General features: G+C 42.4%; 6 protein-coding genes across 16 annotated transcripts; 1 reads left to right on the top strand and 5 right to left on the bottom strand.

Annotated features, from left to right (window-relative positions):
* Nucleotides 1-16: 16 nt before the first annotated feature.
* On the bottom strand, nt 17-1807 carry LOC108116380 (techylectin-5A). Its single transcript, XM_017228234.2, has 3 exons — nt 1695-1807; nt 1198-1636; nt 17-1139 (listed from the first exon to the last, which is right to left on the bottom strand). Exons 1-3 carry the CDS (start codon nt 1698-1700, stop codon nt 427-429), a joined length of 1158 nt encoding a protein of 385 aa, XP_017083723.1. The 5' UTR covers nt 1701-1807; the 3' UTR covers nt 17-426.
* Nucleotides 1085-14246, top strand: LOC108116379 (COP1-interactive protein 1). Of its 2 annotated transcripts, none has more exons than XM_017228232.2 (9): nt 1085-1156; nt 11566-12080; nt 12128-12350; nt 12409-12591; nt 12654-13046; nt 13104-13616; nt 13689-13763; nt 13835-14074; nt 14131-14246. In XM_017228232.2, exons 2-9 carry the CDS (start codon nt 11575-11577, stop codon nt 14227-14229), a joined length of 2232 nt encoding a protein of 743 aa, XP_017083721.2. In that variant the 5' UTR covers nt 1085-1156; nt 11566-11574; the 3' UTR covers nt 14230-14246. The 2 variants fall into 2 exon arrangements, with proteins under 2 accessions (XP_017083721.2, XP_017083722.2); XM_017228233.2 differs by lacking the exon at nt 1085-1156 and adding an exon at nt 11379-11498.
* LOC108116378 (flocculation protein FLO11) lies at nt 1823-10123 on the bottom strand. 10 transcript variants are annotated; one of them, XM_041818790.1, is made up of 9 exons: nt 9854-10116; nt 8264-8991; nt 6938-8192; nt 6084-6580; nt 5448-5819; nt 4892-5204; nt 4623-4739; nt 3590-4508; nt 1823-3501 (listed from the first exon to the last, which is right to left on the bottom strand). In XM_041818790.1, the coding sequence occupies exons 2-9, from the start codon at nt 8913-8915 to the stop codon at nt 2947-2949; spliced, it is 4680 nt and encodes a 1559-aa protein (XP_041674724.1). In that variant the 5' UTR covers nt 8916-8991; nt 9854-10116; the 3' UTR covers nt 1823-2946. The 10 variants fall into 10 exon arrangements, with proteins under 10 accessions (XP_041674724.1, XP_017083710.2, XP_017083713.2 ...); XM_017228221.2 differs by having other exon boundaries at nt 9907-10116; XM_017228224.2 differs by having other exon boundaries at nt 4892-5201; nt 9907-10116.
* LOC108116381 (acylphosphatase-2) lies at nt 10372-11299 on the bottom strand. The gene is made up of 4 exons (XM_017228235.2): nt 11090-11299; nt 11010-11026; nt 10833-10942; nt 10372-10772 (listed from the first exon to the last, which is right to left on the bottom strand). The coding sequence occupies exons 1-4, from the start codon at nt 11274-11276 to the stop codon at nt 10658-10660; spliced, it is 429 nt and encodes a 142-aa protein (XP_017083724.1). The 5' UTR covers nt 11277-11299; the 3' UTR covers nt 10372-10657.
* Nucleotides 14242-15489, bottom strand: LOC108116303 (uroporphyrinogen-III synthase). Its single transcript, XM_017228093.2, has one exon. The coding sequence runs from the start codon at nt 15401-15403 to the stop codon at nt 14642-14644; it is 762 nt and encodes a 253-aa protein (XP_017083582.1). The 5' UTR covers nt 15404-15489; the 3' UTR covers nt 14242-14641.
* A 221-nt stretch (nt 15490-15710) lies between these two features.
* Nucleotides 15711-17354, bottom strand: LOC108116519 (protein FAM114A2). The gene is made up of 2 exons (XM_017228457.2): nt 16291-17354; nt 15711-16231 (listed from the first exon to the last, which is right to left on the bottom strand). The coding sequence occupies exons 1-2, from the start codon at nt 17295-17297 to the stop codon at nt 15844-15846; spliced, it is 1395 nt and encodes a 464-aa protein (XP_017083946.2). The 5' UTR covers nt 17298-17354; the 3' UTR covers nt 15711-15843.
* Nucleotides 17355-18915: the final 1561 nt, after the last annotated feature.

Here is an 18915-nt window from a genome sequence, read left to right as displayed (position 1 = left end):
GTTCTTAAACATAAGAAAAATTATTTCTTTATTTATTAACTCTCCGGCGTGATAAAATTATAATAAAGCGCACAAGATTTAAAATTACAACCCCATTTTCTGTTCTACGATTTCTTTCTAATACAAAACTTACTTTCTTATTTTGCTGTCTCTTTCACCCAATCTCATTCGATAAGCATTCGATACATCGAGATGGCTGATAGTCAAATTTAAAGTTTAAGTAAGAAATGTTATAAATGTAAATGCAACTTCAAAATATAATAGAATTTGTGTAAAATTATGGAAAAATCTATGAAGTAAAGTGCAATCGGATTCGATACTTATCGGTAACGTTTATTTGCAGTGCCACCTATCGGTAACGTTCAATTGCTGGAATACGAGCAACATCAATCTGAGTGCCATTTAAATTTCCAAGTACTCCGCCGTCTAATCCTCGTAAAAGAACCCACCCGGAATGGGGTTCACGGGTCGTATCATCATTCGCGAGTTTTTTGGTTTAGCCGTCCCGGTACGCCAATTCGCCCAAATGATTGCTGGACTAGCTCTCTGGTGCAGACCAAGTTCTCCATTTAGATTGGACTTGGTACAACGATCGAACCACCAACCTCCGCCATAGTCCTCGGCACAGGTGGAATCTGCGGATGTGGTGGTTTCCATCCGCCGATCATAGGTGCTGAAGTCCATCAGATTGTGCTGTCCCAGAACATCTGGCAACGAACCCCGGAAGTCACCTTCTACCGAAATTTGGTAGCTGTAGCTTTCACTGTCCAACCGAAAAAGTGAATACTCCGCCAAATCCATCGGTTCCTGCTCCTCCCACAATTCCACTCTTAGTTCATGATCGTCGCGATAGAGAATCTTGTGCGTGAACTCGTTGCCAAACCAAAAGTCTTGGGACAAATTCCCAAAACCCGCGCGATACTCGTCCCAGCTACGATTAAAGTTCTCTATGGGATTGATTGTGCCATCTCTGTTCTGGATCACCGTCCAAGCTGGGCCATCAGTCGCGAAGGCACAATAGCGCTCATACAAATCGCGCTGGACTTCATTTCTCTCAGGAACCAGAAACCTATAGACGCCATCCACCCGAACATCTTGATCCAGTTCATAGCAATCCGATTTAGCCGGCTGATAAAAGTCTATAAAGGATTTCCTGGTAAGTTTAAAGATTTCAGTTTATTAAGCAACACAACTTACCAACTTTCGAGGTGTTCTGAACTTCGGGAACATCCTGAACGAGAGATGTGTTTAGGGAGGTTTCCAGAAGCCTCGAGCTCATTTTCATAATTTGCCCTTCCAGTTCCTCTAATTTCTGGACTATATTCTCCTTTTGGTTTACTCTCTCAAGCAATATATTTAGGCGCCCCGATAGTTCTGTTAGGGAATCTCCTTTAGAGGAGAATCCGTCCTGAGCATGCACATCCGCATCAGAAAGAAAGGCCACCTTTCGCAGCACTCGATGAAGATTAATCTCCAATCCTTTAATCCTAAGGGTCTGTCTATCCAAAGTCTTTCTAATCAAGATAATCTCCTCCAAAGATTTTAAGCCAATATCAGACTTTTTAATCCGAATTAGAGTGTCAGTGCCTCCCAGAAAAACAGAGCACCAGGCCATCAGGAATATCAATGAAAACTTCTTCAAAGGGAGAAGACTTTAAAATAAGAAAACCAACCGATCTGTTGTGCACTCTTACCATCATGTCAATTCCAAGTTCAATCGCCAACTAATGAAGTCAAGCTAGAAAAATTCCGACACACATGTTGTCAAAAGTCCGCCATCTGTTATGGGCCCATTAGATCATTTTTTGACGCTCCATTTGAGTCATTTTTAAGAATATATAATTCTGTATTTTTGCGGTCCTTAGTTAATCTTCACATTTCTGTTGTATTTCTTTTCAAGTTTTAACGAATGAATCTGGATTCTAGCTTTGCGGTGAAACATACGCAGTAGATAGTAAAAAACGAAGTTAGAATAAACATTTCTACGGGCATAGCCGCACTAGGTTTGCTTATGGTTTTTGTTTTTGTTTGTTTTTTTTTTTAAGTTTTTAATTGCTACAATTAGCCACTAACTTTAAAGGTAGAAATGAAAACGCCTAAGCAACTAAAATACATATACATACATTTATCAATCGATCGTTTTTCACATACCGCCTTAAAATTCCTCTCTCTCTCTCTCTCTTTATACATTTACAGTTGATAAACTTTTTAAAATATAAGAAATACAAGCCTAGAGCCAGCTGAATATTTGTTAGGCTAAAGGCTAAGGGGTAAGCTTGTTCAATTTACAGATAATCGCTTGGTTTTGTTTAGTTGTTATATCATTTGTGTGCAGGTGCGAATACATTTCAAATCTTCTGCTAACTGCTCTCTTGGCATTTACATCTTTATGTATGCATATAGTATATTTAAATGTGTGTTTTCTTGTTTATATATATTTATATTTATATTAAGATTAGCTTAATATTTTATCAATAGCACACTTTGGCTTGAAGCCCAAGTGGGTTTGTTGTTTCTGTTTAATCGCCGACCGCTGACCACTTTTCAAACCGAACGCACCCACCACGCTGGCACAGCTTGGTGAGCACGTTGACGACCGCCGATTAGTTTACATTATCAGTAACTGCTTAGCTCTATGTTTTTAGCTTTTATATTTACATTGATTATTTCAAGAGTTTCGCTTCTGCTTCGTTTGTTGTGTATTTTTGAGTTTTGCTTATCTGTGTTTTTTTTTTCTTGTGGTCTCGTAGAACTAAATAACTTAGACGATTGCTTAGCGTATGCAATGCTGTTTTGTGAGTGCAAACCAATCCGTTTAAAACAAATTAAAATTTTTGCTCTGCTCCGGCTGATTTGTGTTGTTGTGTTATGGGGCTTAAAATTGACAAATCGTTTAAAAAGACTTAAAATCACGAAAACGAAAGTTATTTGCTTTGGGTTTTGGTCTTAGATACGTCTGCTGCGAACGCCATCCGTCCGGGTCTTCCACTCCGGATCATTGGGATCGTCGTCCTCAAAAGGATCATCGGCCATATCCTCCTCAAGCGCATCTGGATCACCCAGATAGGCATCGATCGCAGCATCGTACATATCCTGTTCGCCATCCGGGGTCGACTGCTCCTCATCGTCCAGCGGCGCCAGATGATGCTTGGGATAATCATCGTCCTCTTCCTCCAGCAGTATATTCTCCTCCTCTGGCTCGGAAATCACTTCTTCTCTTACGCCATCGGTTCCTTTTGTCTTCGCTGCTGCAGGATGGCCATTGATCTGGCCATTTAACTGACCATTCAGCTTGATCTTAGACTTGCTGCTACGGCGACTGCTGCTACCTCCAGTAGAGCTATTTCCATCACAGTTCGAAGATATTGACTTGCTCTTAGCACGCTTTGAGCCGGACATCGATCTCGGAGTCGCGTAGGTTTCGGCCAACATTCGCTGGTAGACCTCGTCGGAGAGCGGAAAGTTCAAAGGCTCAAAAGGCGACGGCAGCACCACATAATTCTGTTTATAAAATAAAGTTAAAATTAGGAATAGTTAATTTATTTTATTCAACTTAGGTACAAAATTAAAAGAATTCTCTATGACTTACCTCCCGCAAATCGGGCGTGGTACTGCGGCGTTCAACCTGCTCCTTGAGCTTGCTGGATGTAGTCCGACGACGGGCTTGTCGTGCATGTCCGCCCACCAGCAGCTCGCCGCTGTCGTTGAACCCATCTAGTGGATGAGCCAACGGCGAGGGAATGCTTTCGTTGTCGTGTCCAATACCCCCTAGGTGAGGAGCTGGTGAGGCGGGATCCGGTGTGTTGGCGCCACTCGATTCCGCACGACTGTCGATACGTCTATTCGCACGGGATCTGGTGCTCCAGGGAAACTTGAGGAAGGTCTCGAAGCGGCGACGCTCCTCGAGAAGAGCACGTTGATGTCGCAAAATGAACGCCTCATCCGAGAGATCTTCTTCGCCATGCTCTTCCTCTTCCTCATTATCCCGGGCTTCTGGTGGCAGCAGCTGAACGACCTGTCCATTAACAGCGGACTTTGTGATTTCGTCGACTTGGGTTTCTAGCTTAGGCCGCTTGGAAAGTGGTGGATCCGTGGTTGGCTGAGCTGTGTCCTCCGGCTTTTCGGCAGTTTTGTCATTTAGATTTTTAGACAAATTCCCGTTGAGCTTGGGTTTGATCCCCTTTTCCTTCGGCTCCTTTTCCTTCTTTTCCGTATTGAGAATTTCTACAGCCTTAGTTTCATCCTTTTTTGCGTTACCGTTTACCAGTCCATTTTTATTATTATTGTTGTTTGTATTATTATTGTTATTGTGCTTGACTGCTTGCTTCTCTCTTAAACCATTAACCTTTGGAGGCTGCTCTTGGGGTTGCTCTAGTTGTTGTGAAGGCGGTTGGGGTTTAGGTACCTCCTCTGACGTTGATGCGGCACTGCCATTGCTAAGTTTACACTCCGCTGACTCATCCGACGAATGTTTTGCCTTATCATTATCACTGTCCACAATGCGCCACCTATAAGCAAAGATAGGAAGGTGATTACAATATATGCTGTTAATTGTTTGATTCTACAGATAATGATAAAACATTTCCTTAGACTTCATTATATATAGTTATAGTTATACTTACTTGGGTATGGGTATTTCCTTGTAGGGAAGGATTTCCATTTTCGACTGTGCTAACATGCTGTAGGGTATTACAATGTTATTGATGTCGTAGATGGGACGAACGCGACGCTCCGAGGTTCTGCAAGGGAAGAACAGAAAAACAAAGTAAGCCATTTTCTCATATCATCTATTTTGACAAAGGTTTAAAGCAACGGTTTACACTCAAGTTAATGAAGTTCTAGAACCAAAAACCCCTTCAATTAATTAACCCGTAAGCAAACTCATTCTTACCTCTCGTTTCGATGGCTGTGGGTGGGTGAGGAGTTGCGGCGACTCCTGCTTTGCTCCCCCCACTGATCCCCGTAGCCGTTGAGTTGATGGTTGTTAATGTTGCTGCCGTGTGGATGCTGCTGCTGTGTGGAATTGCTGCTGCTGTTTGTGGATTTTCGTGACTTCTTAGCGCCGCTGTGTGTCGAGATCGAGGTTGAGGAGGGACTGTGGTGGCGTTGTTGTTGGCGTTGGCGAGAGTCTGGCCACAGCGAGCTGGAATTGTTCGCTCCAATTGGGTGCTGTGGTTGTGGTTGCCTCTTGCCCTTGGCCGCTGCTGATGTTGAGTTAAATCCATGATTTGAATGCGGAACAGGGACGAAACGGAGACAAGAACGGAATGGCAAAATAAAACAATTGGTGGAGGAGTTTTATCGTTGTTGGTGGTGGTGGTGGTGTTGTGGAATTTCGTGTTTTGGTTGATCGATGCAAAGAAAAAGAAGAAGAAGAGATGCAAAAGATTGTTGTTGTTTTATGTTAATAACAATTATCGAATTTCGTCATGTTTACAATAATTTACTGTTGGCCACAAGTGGCGTTGTAGTAGGCGTAGTAGAAGAAGAAGTAGTAGCAGTACCAGTACCGTTTCCGCTATCCCCTCCCCCGACGCCTCCGCTTCCACCTGATGATCCTCCTGCAGCAGCTGCTTTGGCTCCGCTGCCAGCCTCCTTATTTGAGTTGTTGTTTCGCTCCTTGCGCCGTATATAACGCCGCTTGACCGCATCACCCGGCCGTCGGTTGCCCGCCTGTCCGCCAATTCCACCAGCGGCTAGCGTCTCGCGTTCCGCCTTCCACATAGCCTTGATAATGGCCTTGGCTTGGCTGCGCATGACGCGATACTGCCAGTCCGTCTGTCGGGCAACAGCCTCCAAGTGCACAGACTGGCTAACATCTGCAAAAAAAAGAATAATAACATGGATAAGATAAAGTTCAAAATCCATTTTGGTTTTCACCTAATCCGATTTTTGACTACATATTTTTTAAGACTTTCTTTTTAAATAATATAAATGAATATCTAAATATTATATATATATATTTTTTTTTAATGAAATTAGCCAATGAATGAATTTATAAAAATAATTATTTAATCTCATGTAAAAAGAAATATTTAAGGGTGAAAACCAAAAAGGTACATTTAGTGGAATTTCCCACTCACCCCTGGTGAAACTTAGCACGGGATGGTAGCCAGCATCGAGCAGTGCAACTCGGTTGGCCGGCATCATCGTCTCGACGAGATCCCGAGGCGCTGTGGGATCTGTTCGGCCCGTGCACAAGGTGCATGGCACCTGCGGCCATTGGCAGCCACACTTGATGTTGCTGGGACGCGCAGCCTTTTTGGAAATCGTGTGCATATTCGTGGTCTGGAAGAGTTTACGCTTTCGGAACTCGGACAGCACCAATGGTCGGGCTCGACTGCAGAGATAATCGGATGATGGCTCCTCTTTGTTACCATTTGCAGGCGGTGGCAGCGATGGTGAAGTCTTGGCTGTGGCCTCTAGCTGAACTTCGCCCTTGGACTGTGTTAACTCCATAAAGAGATCACTGTGCTGTCGGATCTTCATCTCCAGGTCGGTCAACTGCGAGCAGAGCCACGACCAGCGCAAGGCTATTTGTGCCCGATCTCTCGAGTATCGCCAAACAGCGCGACGAGTACTGGAAAAAATGGAATTTGTAAAACATAAATTTATTGTTTTATAAATTAATGATGCAATTTTTTGTTGAGAAGCTTTTGATAAGGTAAAATAATAATTATATTAAATCATCCAAGACAACTATCAAAATATTATTTAATGTGACTGTCAAAACCAAATAATTTCAAACCAAGTTGTTATATGGAAGGAACTCCAAAATATATACTATTTCGCTCCCAATTTATCGGAAAGAATTATATCGAAAGAACTTATCTTATATAAGGCTGACAAGCTAAAATCTCACAAAACAGAAACGAAACACAGTTTTGACTGTATCTACAGTTTATCAGGAATTTAGTAATATTATTGCTGTACTCACATGGATAGCGATTGCTGCTGGGTGTTGTTATAGGTTACCATCTCGTCAGCAGACTCTCCACCAGAACTTGACTCCGTAGCATCCGAATCAATGGCGTTCTGGACTTCTCGCAGCTCTGTGTGTAGCAAACCGGCCACATGGGTGAGTTCACTTGTCACATAGGTGTCGTAATTGGGCACAATGTCATCCGCACGCGGTGTGTTTGTCTCCGTTGTGGATCCCGTCGTGCCTGCTGCCAGTCCAGACGCTCCACCTGCTGACGAAGAAGCTGTGGTTCCCGTTGCCATCGTAGGATCAAATTGATTCTTTCGCGGACGCTTAGTGGGCAGCACTGAGCTATTGGAGCTGTTGTACCAACTGGAGGAAGGCGCAATGGTAGCCGAGCTTCCGGTGGCCGTGTGGCAGATTTGCTGTTGTCGGGCCGCCGTTGCTATATGCCGAATAACATTGCTCATCTGGCTAGCAGGCAATGGGTGTTTGTTCTGCTCCTCCCAGAAGTTAATGCCTGGACGTCCGGATACGATCGATAGGACGGTGGCTTCCTGTTCGGACAGGGTGGCACTTCTTGCCGGAATGGGAGCCTTATGGGAACTGCGGGCAGACCACTCTAAAATGCCAGCCACCTCTTCGCTGGTGTGGCGGCACATGGCACGCGCTTGTTGCTTACGCAACCTACGTAGCATATAGTCGATTCTGCGCGCTATCAAGTGTTGAACCTTCTCCAGCTCATCATGAACTTCCTGCCAGGGTTTCTGCTCATGCTTGACAATCACATTCGACTGGGAAATGTTGCTATTGCCACTGGCCAGGATGTCGCTGTGGCCAGTGCAACCTGGCTTCACGTCCGGCATCTCAATCACATTTTCAAGAGCAGCTGCTGGCAGAGGCGCTGACGGTGGCGCCTCTTCCCATACTTCGTCGAAGAACTCACAGATGGCATCGGGATTGACATGGCCGCCATCAAATGTCTTCAAAGCCTTAAGCACCTCCTCAATGTCCGGATCATCTAGCCCAGGGCCGGCATTTCCGAATTTAAGGAAATTAATAGAACTAGAGGTGCTTTGCGGTGTCATCTGTTGAAGAGGCTGCTGCTGGGTTCTCGTCGACTGCGGGGAATCCAGCTGAGCATTGAGTGACTGCTGCTGTGGCTTGCTGGGCGTGCTTGGCGTCTCCTGTACCGGTGGTGGAACAGGAGGTGCCACAGGATTCTCCTCGGCCACTACACTGGCATTGCCATCCAGTTGGCTGAGACGCTCTAAAACAGTAAGCCAAAACAAAGTAACATTTAATATAGACGTTTCATTTTGAATAACCCCATTGACCTACCCTCTATGTTATCTGTTTCTATCTTAGTCTCCTCCGCTGAAGATATCGGTGTATCTCCCGGTAAACCGCTCCCAGAATTTGCAGAGCTGGTAGCCACGGCCATTACCGAGGAAGGAGTGGCCAGTTCCTTGCCCAGACTCACATCGGGCAAGGTTTTCCTCAGGCATATCTCCGCGGAGATGGTATCCTCCAAGTTGATGGTCAGGTCCGCCAGCAGTTGGGCCGTGGAATTGTCCTTGGGAGTGGAGCTGTGGCAGGTGGATGTGCTGCTGCTGTTGTTGTTGTGCTCCACGGTTGAAGTGGAAGCCACCGGTGCATCCGTCGTGGGATTCGGCGTACCGCTGCTGTGCGGAGTGGGGGCTGTGCTCAAACCCATTGGATCATTATTGGCTTTAATGACGCCGGACCTCCTTTTGTTATTGATTGCTGGTGATGATCGCTGCTGCGACGGAACGGCTACAGAGGCCGCCGCGGTTGATGAGCGTGTGACTCTTGTGGTGGCCGTAGCCGGCGTGGGAGTTGCCGGCTTTTTGGCCCCTCCGATCGCTCCTCCAACTCCTCCGCTTTCCGAGGAGCTGCGGGCCGAGGGCGAGGCTGTGCTGGTTAGCTTCTCCTTTGGACTTAGTGGCTCGGCTGTGAGCGCTGGGGCCATCGTTCTGATGCTAATGCGTCGACCGGCTTTTGCGGCATTTGGTCCGCGCGACTCCTAGGGTATCTCGATGCTAATCCTGTCGAGAATTCGAAAAACGGTTAATTATTTCGACAAAACGACAGGCAATTCAACGTTTGGAAAACAAACAAAAGGCACACTATACGGTTTTTTGAATTATCTCGACAGACTGCTGCGTTATCGAGTAAAAATATACTATTTTGTGTACTTTTTCTTTTTATCTCGGTTGAGGCTCCCGCCTCTCAAAGAATTTAAAAATTGGAATCGTTTTGTCTTTTCCGGCGTGTTATGTATATATGCTACATTTATATACACGCACACACATATTGCTACGCTCAGAGAGCCAATGAGAGTGAGAGAGAGGTCAGAACGCGCGCTATTGCACACCATGATGCGCAATAAAAAAAACTGTATAGAACTCGCACAAACACACACGCACAGGCAGGCAGACTACTTTACATACTGACGAAATCATTGCGTTTGCTCTCGAAAATCACAATTTTTTCATCATCTGTTGGCGGGAAATTGCCGCTTAAGCCTCCATGTCTTTATGTAATTCCGTTTATTGAGTTTTTCCACCACAATAAGAAAAACCAAACGGAAACCCGCGCCTTTACACACAAACACACACTCAAGCACACGCACACGTGCAATTGTGTGCTCCACTATTTTCAGTTATTTACACAATCACATTTATTGTATTCCACATGTCTGCATTCGAATTTCCGATTTGAAAATCGGTTAAATGTGCTGTGAACTTCATATTTTGGTTCAGACTCGAGCAAAAGGCAGTAGAAAAAGATTTTCAGCGCGAAAGTACTCGTACTCACTAACACCTTCACACACTGACGGGAGGCAGGCAGCACGCAAGAATTTTAAATTGCTTAAAAATTAAGTAGTATTTTGTTCGTTATACGCACTATTCGGCCGTTCCGCGAAAAATGTCGCACAATTGGTAAAAACTTTTGCTTACACAATGGCGTGACTCGCACTGGGGGAATTACGGTACGGTTCTAGCTTCACGGATTCTTTTCCTCATTTATTTTTTTCATTGCTTTTACTGCCCTGCTACGCTTTTGGCAAAACGACGTGTATCGAAGCTGTACTCTACTCTTTTCTGTGCCAGACCAAAGTGCGCTGTCGCCTAGACGGCTGTCTCGCTCTCTCATGTGCACCGCCTATGGCGATGGCTCAGCACAGGGCCGTATGTGCGAGCGGGACGGCCAGTGGGCATGGCTGTATGGCAGAGCTGCAGAACTACCGATTGGTATTGTAACATATCGAGTAGGTACTAATTAAGTCAGTATCGATATTATTTTGTTTAAATTGTATTTTCGTATTACAAATAAAAAAGGAAAATCATACCCATTGTTGTTATTCATAGTTTTTATAAGAAGCGCAGATTATCGAACTAGTGGAGTGGTTTACCGCATTAATGAACACTGAGCAAATATCCGAATAACTTCATTACATAATAATGAAACAGAAAGTAATTTTTGAGCCATAAACGATTCCTTTTAATTTAAAATAATAATTCAAATTGGCGCTCAACATATTGTGATAGATTTTGTTTGCATTATTGATATGGCAACGTTGAGCGGCGGGCTGCTACCATAAAATACAGCCCTGTTTTTTTTTTTTTTGTTTTTGTTTTGGGAATACATTTGTTTTGGTTTTTAGTAATTAATAATTTAGCCTCCATTTGCTGGGTTGATGAACCATTTTTAACGTTTAATATCGAAAGAAGTAAACGAATACGTTTCAATTTCCTTGGCTGGAGTAAACTCTGCCTTTGAAATCTTCGAGCTGGGGCTTCCTTTGGTTTCAAGCCAATGCTTCCTGCACATAGTTTGGATATAAAGATTATTTTGCATAAGCCATGGGATATATGAGATTTACATTTCGTTTAGCTCGGCTAGAGGAGCTTCCAGTTGTCCCTTTACCGTTCCATCCCGCGTATTCATACACCAGCCCCTAACACCAAGATTATTGGCCGTCTGTTCCGTGTACTAGAACACAGGGAGTTCAAATCTTTTAGTTTTTTTTTTCAAACGAAATAGGCATCTGTGCACTTACCTTGCGAAAGAAGACACCTGTAACAGTAAATTTAGCGTAGTTAAATAAAAAAGATCGAAAAGATCAGCAAACAAGCTTACCCTGCACTCGTCCAAATACCTCAAAATTGCAGGCAAACAATTGCTTGACAGCGTTTGATCCTGCCATTATTCCGTTGGTATCCGATTTTCGCAGTACTTTTGAACTATCAGCTCCTGTATAATTAAGTAGAGTTAGTAAAAACAAAGCTCTGACAACCAAAATAGAATTATTATAAAATAGTGTCATGGTGACCAGGGCGCCAAAAGAAAACCAGGGTTGCTTACTAAATACCAAAATGTATGGGCTCGTATCAGTGACACAAACCATTTAGCGAATATTCAAAACAATTTTCATCGATATCGTCAGTGGTTATCTGTAACCGAATCTAACCGTTAGAATTCGTCGGCGGACGCGTTCGCCAAATATTTTCGCTTTTAAATTTCTCAAAAAAATACAATTTAAAAGTCAGTAAGTATGGTTATTAAATTGATAAATGTTTGATTTAACTAATTTTACTACTTAACAATAATGCTAGGCAGCAAAAATGTCTGAAATTAGGAAACGGGCTGGCGGGCAACTTGCGAATTCAGTTGCTGTAAAAGTTACAAAGAAAAGTACAGTCGTTGACCCGCGGAGTAGTGAAATCCCAATGGACGCCAAAACTCAACTGGTTTCTAAAAATTCATCCCAACTCCACAATGATTTTAAGAAGAAAACGATCCAAAATGTCTCCCCCTGCGAGACGCCAAAAATGTTCGCGCCAAAAGTTATGCCCCTCGAAGAAACCCCGAAAAAACCCACTACCCCCACCCACCCCTTGGACCAACCAAAAAGAAAGATCAAAAAATTTCCCAACAATCCGGAGAAATTATGGAAAGACGTCCAAAAGTTGTCTCCCGGTACTGGGAGATTATTAGATGACTTCATGAAGCAACATAACAACTCACTCTCAGATCTGAAAAGGAAAGACTTGATCTTAAGCAAGAAAATGCAAACTATTACCATGGAATCTTTGCAGAAAAATACGGAAAATATTAACCTTAAAGAGAAGTAAGACTTTTAAGACAGTTTTTCCCGTAATTAACACTCTGCTTTAGGTTGTCTAACATGGAGCGGGAGCTGACCCTTTTAAAGAAGGACATTTTGGAGCAGCAAGAAAAGAATGCAGAGAGCATTAAAAAGTACATGGAAATCAGCAAAAAGTACACTCATTGTGAGAAAAACTATGACAATGAGCTTGAAATCATTAAAGTGTGTGCGGAGAAGAAAAACACAGAGCTTAAAGCTGCCCAATCTCGAATTGCTCAACTGGATCGCGAGGTAAAAAAAATTGCTACTAGGACAGATCAAAAGACTCTCATAATATATCTTTTTACAGCTGAAGAATATGGAAGAAACCAATCGCGAACTATCTTCCGCACTCGGCAAATGTAATACGGAATTGGAGCAGTCCCTAGTGACCAACAGTCAGATCTTGGAGCATTGTACTGGAATCACGGGGTCATACGAATCCCTAAGGCTACAATTTGAAGATGTAACTGCACAAAAAGAATTATGCGAGGTAGGACTATTGGTTTTTGATACCTAGTTACAAGGAGCTTTACTGATTTATTTGTCCAACAGGCAAACTTCCTACAGCTGAGCACCGAGCTTAATGCAAAAGTGCTTACCTGCGCCGAACTTCAAGATCGCGTTAAACAGCTACCCATTGAAGCCAATAAGGTTTTGTCGGAAGTCCAAAATAAATTGGAAAGCAAAGAATTACTCTATCAGGAGCAGCAACGATTGACGGATCAGGCTACAAAAGACCTCGAACTAGCCCGAAACGAGATAAATACTTATAAAACTCACATAGACCAAATGGAAGTAACCAATGCTTCCCTCAAAGACGAACTTACCAAAATGACGGCTAAATTAAACGAGCTAGTTGATATCAACGAGAGTTATTATAAAGAATTAGCTGAAGCGAAGTTTGCGCACTCTCAAGAAATGAACAAGCAAGCTGTGTCTCACGAGGTAGGTCCAATGTCATAAAAAAGTGTTCCCTTATAATAAGTATTTTTTCTGTGATAGAACGCTCTCCGAGATCTAAAAGGTCTATTGAACAAGGCTTCCCTTGACTATAAAAAGCTAAAGAACAGCAATGATGCACTACGAAAGGAAAACCTACAACAGGTCACTCAACTTCAAGGCCAGCTTAAGGAATTAGAGTTGCAGTGCAACAATCAGAAGGAGATAATAAAAACTAAAGCCGATGAACTTCAGAAGAAAACTGAACTTTTTGAAGAAGAATTGAAAGGACAGAAGGAACAGCTATATCATCAAATTCAAGACAAGACAACTGAGTTTGAAAGTGAAGCTCAGCGCAGCGCAGTTGAAATTCAAACACTTAAAGCTGCCCTAGGGCAAAAGGATGAAATGCTGACAGCTCAGCAAGAGAAGTTTCAAGTTCTGATGAATGACCATGATAACCTACAGCATATCATAGTCGATCTTCAGGCCGATAAGGAAGAAATCGACAATGAATACTCCACTTCAAAGTTAAGATTCACCCAAGAGTTAGAGTCACAAAAGGATAACCTAATGGTATGATAAAAATTACAAATACGAGAGTTTCTAAAATATAATTAACATAATTAATGTTTAAATCATTTATAGAAAAAGATATCTGAATTGGAGCTGGAAGTTAACGTTAAAGCAACAAAATTGATTGAACTGGAACGCGAAAAGAACGTAAGTCTATTAGGGCTGTTATTATTTTTAAAACCTTTTTTCTGATACCTTTTAAACCTTTTATCCAACAGAATGAAATGGCTGTACTCCAATTCAAAATGAATCGAATTAACAGTCTAATCGACCAACCAGTGAGCACAATATCTAAAATACAAGATTCCCATGGACCGTCCAATACTCAAGGCTCAATAAATAAGGTTCAACCGAAAATGTCCGAAGGCGTCGCGGGCCCTTCCAAAAAGCGCACTGTGCGTCGACATCAAATTTCTTCAATACATGGGTCAGACTTTGAAACCGAAGACGAAATGCCTGTAAGTAGTTATTAATTAATATTAGTCTTAATTCTTATTTTAACATATTGTTACAGATTGTAAATCAAAATGTGAGCTCCAAACGGGCCAAAATGTCTGCGGTCGTTAAGCCACAAAATGGGGATGTGTTCGACATGTTAAAGAAAACTACTTAATTAAGCCAACTTAATTAGCCAAGTATAACTTTCTAATAATACTACAAAACAGAATACTAAGTTCATTTTTAAAAATGAATTAAGAATTTTCTAAATCACATTTCATGTATATTTGTAGATTTCTTTAGTAACTTGCCAGGATTTTGCAAGATATTGTCAAGAATATGATTTCTTCTTTATTATCTTCCATTAATTTTTAATTGTTAATCTATAAAATTGTTAAACTATTAAACTAAATCCTTATAACCACCTAAAAATGTTGAATTAAAAGTCAATCATTTTATTATTTACCGAAACGAAGTATCAGTTTTTAATAGGTAACATCTTTGCCCTCGCTTCAGGGAAACACTAAACAGATTTTGAAAGGATACCAAAAATAAAAACACGTAAAAACAATGCGCGGGCGCATAAACTAAGTTTTGATGATCTTTATCAGATGATCCACGTCAGCTGAATCCACTTCGGCGTCCGCTTCTAACCCGGATTGCTCCATTATCTTCTTGGTGCCACTGCCCACGGCAATCAACTTTCGATCCTTCAGCGAAACGTTGTACTTCCCAAAGAACTCCAAGGAACTACGGACACTAGAGGGTCCGAAGAACACAATCGTCTCCAATCGCTTGAACTTGAGGGCATGTCGCATCTGATTAATAAACTCCGGGTGCGACTGACTCTCGTACACCTCGCAGGCATCCACTCGAAATCCTTGGGCAACCAAACGGAGACGCAGTGTCTGCCCAACGCCATTGCCACAGGGCATTAGTAAAGGCAGATCTCTCTTGGGTCCAAAAGTCTCAACGATCAGATCGCACAGATTATTTGCATTTACAGCGTGATCGCCCAGAGTTATTAGATTCTGCAATGTAAACCAAGCCGAGCTGTGGGTGTTCTTTCCCAGAGAATAATTGTGCAAGGCACGCCAGCAACTTGGAAGGGGCGCCTTTTCGAGAGCCTCGCTAACAGCCTGGACACATCGAGGTGTTGCAAAGATAATCCCAGCATACTTGTGGGGTTCCAGCAGTTTCGCCTGTAATTGCTTCAGATTCTTGAACACAAAATGCGTTGGAGCAATGAATATAGGATCCAGATTATGACTGCGCAAAGCTGAACCATAAAAGTCACTGGAGGATGGGACCTTAAGCAGTATAACCGGTCGCTTTACGCGATCTCCCATGGCTCAAAAGAAATTTATTCGGAGTAAACTAAGAAAGGAAAAATTTGATAATCTGCTTTAAGCGTTTGATTTATGGAGCGTTTGAATTGTAACGGAATTCAACAAGCAATGCCTAAAAAAAAAAAACTGAAAACTATCGCCGCGCATATACAAAATCGATTTTCAAATAGGTTGTTTAAAAACTTTAAAGATTGGGAAGTTTTCCTAATGCTGATATGAACCGATAGGTTAAATCGCAAAAGAGATTATATCTATTTCCAATTTCATTTCCCATTCCAACCTTACTTAAAAACTACTCAGTACTTTCTGGAATGTTATCACAAGCATTTTGCATCGCAATAATTTATAATTTTTACACATTTATATGGAAAACAAGTGAGTTAGAGACATAAACCAAGCAATCGTAAAAGTAGAAAGTACAACAATAAATTTAAATCCGTCTAGACAGCGCCCATTTGCAGAATGGGCGTGAATAGTTTGTATGCCTTTTCGATGAACTGCACGGCAGATAGCATTTCGGAGAAGAATGTACTGACGCGGGCCTTGGCTTCTTCCGGTTCCGGTTTGCTGCTCAGAACGGCAGCGTAACGGTGACTAAGTCCTTGGAGGTGACCATTAAACTGCTGGCAGAGATTGACCACGCCGTCCACTTCGTTGGCAGTGCTGTGATGTGGTTTTACCAGCAACAGCTCGGCGATCTTGTGCAGTTTGCACACCTCGAGGGCGCATGCTTCGCTCAGGGCGTGGATGCTTTTAGCATAAGCCTGCTCCAGATCGCTGGAAGTTGCTTCTTCCGAGCTTAGCCAATCAAGGGACTGTGTCCAGTGTCTGTAAGATACGTTTATGTTTAAAAGAATCTAATTTGCCTTGAGAATAAAGCTACCCACTTAGCTATATCCTCAAACTGAATTCCCAGCTCGGCGTCCTTAATGGTGGCAGCCAGTCGCTCGCTCAATTCCTCCGCTTCGTAATCGCCCTCGCTCTCCACATCCAGATCTTCCAGTTCCAGCAGCTCCTTCACCTCATTTATGGTCTCTTGCAGTTCAGCAAGGGCACTGCCACTGACAGCATCCAAGAGCGTGTCTAGCTTGAGGCGGGATTCCTTGGACAGGATCTCCAATGCCTCGAAATGCACTAGGCCGCAGTAGTGCTCGAACAAGACCTCGAATCGCAGTTGAGCCTTCTGCCTCTCCAACTGCAGCTGCTGCAGGGATTGCTCCATTTGGTCGGCATCTTTCTTCGCCTCCAAAAGAACGGCACTAAGATTGGGTGAGTTGGTCTCCAGGCCGAGAAGTTTTCTCTTGTTCATAAGCTTAGGATCGTTATCCTGCAGGATGGTCATAGTCTTCTTGCCAATGCCTTCCAGTGTGTCTAGCCCAGTGTTTAGAACCTTGGTCCCGAGATTGGTGACGAAACCGAGGCCAAATCCTGCATTTTCATTTTCATCTTCGATTGGTTCCTCAGGAGTCTGTTCCTTTTCCTCTGGTGAATCCCTGGCAGCCTTTTCCGCCTTTTCGGCTACATTAATACGAGCTAGTTCCTCGGGATCGGGCACACCTATGATCTGATTCAGACCCTGGTTAACTTGTGTGGTTATCGTTCCCAGTCCTTCTGTGGCGGTGCTCAGAACAGAACTAAGTTTTCCACCCCACAGACCCCAGGACGATGAGGCGGGCGTCGTGGCTGGAGGAGCTCCTGGAGATCCCAACTTTTCTTGATTTTCCACTACTGCTTTTGCGTCGTTTCTGCTCGAGACTTTCTCCTCCGGCTGTTGTTCCTTCTCAACATGAACGAACTTGTCCTCGTCATCACCCCAGTCGTCCCAGTTATCGTCCTCATCACTTTGAGCCCAGTCGTTACTGGCATCGTCATCCTTTTTCGGATTTTTAGCCATTATTTGTTTGTTTGAGCTCCACGTAGAAGTTTAGAATTTGCTTGCTCCCAGGGGGTGGGCTGCCAACTCGCTGTGGAGAAACCAGCTGTTAATCTAGGGCCTGCCAACTCGCTGCTTAATCGATAACTTTGGCGCGCTTATCGAAATTTGAAATTCAAGTTTTTAATATTAGTTAATTAATAATTGTTGACATAGTGTTAGAAGATGTTTATACTTTGCTATTTTTTATATTTTTTTTTTTATTAATATTGTAGCATAAATACAAGTTAAAATAAGAAATAAGTGAACTGAATTGTTATTAATAACTACATATCGTTATCAGGGTTGTACCTATGTATGTGTGTCATTAAGGTATTTCCCGGCATTAAGTTAATAAAATCGAATGATTCTTAAAGCAATATGAATTTATGTAAAATTTCAATATTTTTAAACTTGCCCCTTATGCTCTGTAAATGTATAAACATATGTTGCCATTGAATCGTTTGACTTTTGCTCTTATTAGGAAACCATAAATAATTTGTACTGCCCAAATTCCTTGGCCAGGCTTCATGCACACCACTCCATCGTGACACCCACATATGTACGCTCAAACCCACATACACACACACTGTTGTCAATGCATACAAATTGAATTGATATTAGTTTGTGAAATATTTAAGCTGCCAAATGCCAAACAAATGTGTGGAGTGTGTGCGTGTGTGTACGTGTGCAGAGCTTTGCCCCTACTTAGGCACCTGTTTTTCCCAGTTTTCCATGTAAATTCCACTTTTTCATGGGCCTTCGTTTGTTTCTTATTGCGATGAGATGGGAATTTGTATTCTAATTTTCAAATAAAATGCAAACATTATTGTTTTGTCCTTTTGTGGATAATTCGAACTTTGTTTCTTTGGGTTTCTTATTGTAGTTGTTGGCACAAAGAAAATGGCAAATTATCCTAACAACTTTATTACTTCATTGACATGGGATTTGATTGTTTGTTATTGGATTTATTTTATATTTTCTTACATTTTTAATATTTTGACAAGCTGATATGTAATAAAAGTTAACTTAATTAAGCATATAAATTTAAGAAAAGGTTTTTTGGTATATTTTCTTAGTCGTTTTAGTTCTATTCAATGTCAACGTGTTTCTTGGCAAACTTTCTGGTTTTTGCCAAAATTGTCCCACATCTAACTGGGCTCATAAATTAGAAAATCACACAAGCACGTATACAAATGAATGTTCATCAGGCCAAAAACCGAAAAGTTTTCCTAGCTGAGCTAACCAGCATATAAATTTGACAGCAACGTTGAAGCAGCGCAAAATTAACAAACCAACACAATTTGCTTTACGCACACTAACACAGTCGCTACCACACACTCGCACACACACACCTTTCGCATAAACATGGAATTTTCATAAACTTGCAGCACACTTTTAGTCAGCCGCTGCCACAGAGTTTTCCAGCAAGAAGGAACCACACAAATATTTCGTCAAGCCAGGAAATTTATCTTCCGTGGGAGAGAGCACTATCTTCCTCCGTGATATGAGTAATTTTTTAATTAAAATCTTCAAAAAAAAAAAATGTGTAGTTCCTTTTCCGCAGAAACCAAATAACCGCTAAAATGTGAGTTAAGAA

Source organism: Drosophila eugracilis, unplaced genomic scaffold (genome assembly GCF_018153835.1).
Source record: "Drosophila eugracilis isolate 14026-0451.02 unplaced genomic scaffold, ASM1815383v1 contig_367, whole genome shotgun sequence".
NCBI lineage: Eukaryota > Metazoa > Arthropoda > Insecta > Diptera > Drosophilidae > Drosophila > Drosophila eugracilis.
Note: the sequence above shows the minus strand (reverse complement) of the source record. Positions and strands in the feature narration are given on the sequence as shown.

Coding starts and splice junctions, on each gene's coding strand:
- LOC108116303 (XM_017228093.2), bottom strand. CDS start 15,403: ATGGGAGATCGCGTAAAGCGACCGGTTATACTGCTTAAGGTCCCATCC.
- LOC108116519 (XM_017228457.2), bottom strand. CDS start 17,297: ATGGCTAAAAATCCGAAAAAGGATGACGATGCCAGTAACGACTGGGCT. Junction 16,232..16,290: donor CAGTTTGAGGATATAGCTAA/GTGGGTAGCTTT, acceptor CGTATCTTACAG/ACACTGGACACAGTCCCTTG.
- LOC108116380 (XM_017228234.2), bottom strand. Junction 1,140..1,197: donor TCAGAACACCTCGAAAGTTG/GTAAGTTGTGTT, acceptor AATCCTTTATAG/ACTTTTATCAGCCGGCTAAA.
- LOC108116379 (XM_017228232.2), top strand. CDS start 11,575: ATGTCTGAAATTAGGAAACGGGCTGGCGGGCAACTTGCGAATTCAGTT. Junction 13,617..13,688: donor CACAAAAGGATAACCTAATG/GTATGATAAAAA, acceptor AATCATTTATAG/AAAAAGATATCTGAATTGGA. Junction 13,764..13,834: donor AACTGGAACGCGAAAAGAAC/GTAAGTCTATTA, acceptor TTTATCCAACAG/AATGAAATGGCTGTACTCCA.
- LOC108116378 (XM_041818790.1), bottom strand. CDS start 8,915: ATGGCCCCAGCGCTCACAGCCGAGCCACTAAGTCCAAAGGAGAAGCTA. Junction 4,740..4,891: donor CACAGCCATCGAAACGAGAG/GTAAGAATGAGT, acceptor CTTCCCTTGCAG/AACCTCGGAGCGTCGCGTTC. Junction 3,502..3,589: donor CCACGCCCGATTTGCGGGAG/GTAAGTCATAGA, acceptor TTTTATAAACAG/AATTATGTGGTGCTGCCGTC.
- LOC108116381 (XM_017228235.2), bottom strand. CDS start 11,276: ATGACACTATTTTATAATAATTCTATTTTGGTTGTCAGAGCTTTGTTT. Junction 10,773..10,832: donor CTAGCCGAGCTAAACGAAAT/GTAAATCTCATA, acceptor AACTATGTGCAG/GAAGCATTGGCTTGAAACCA.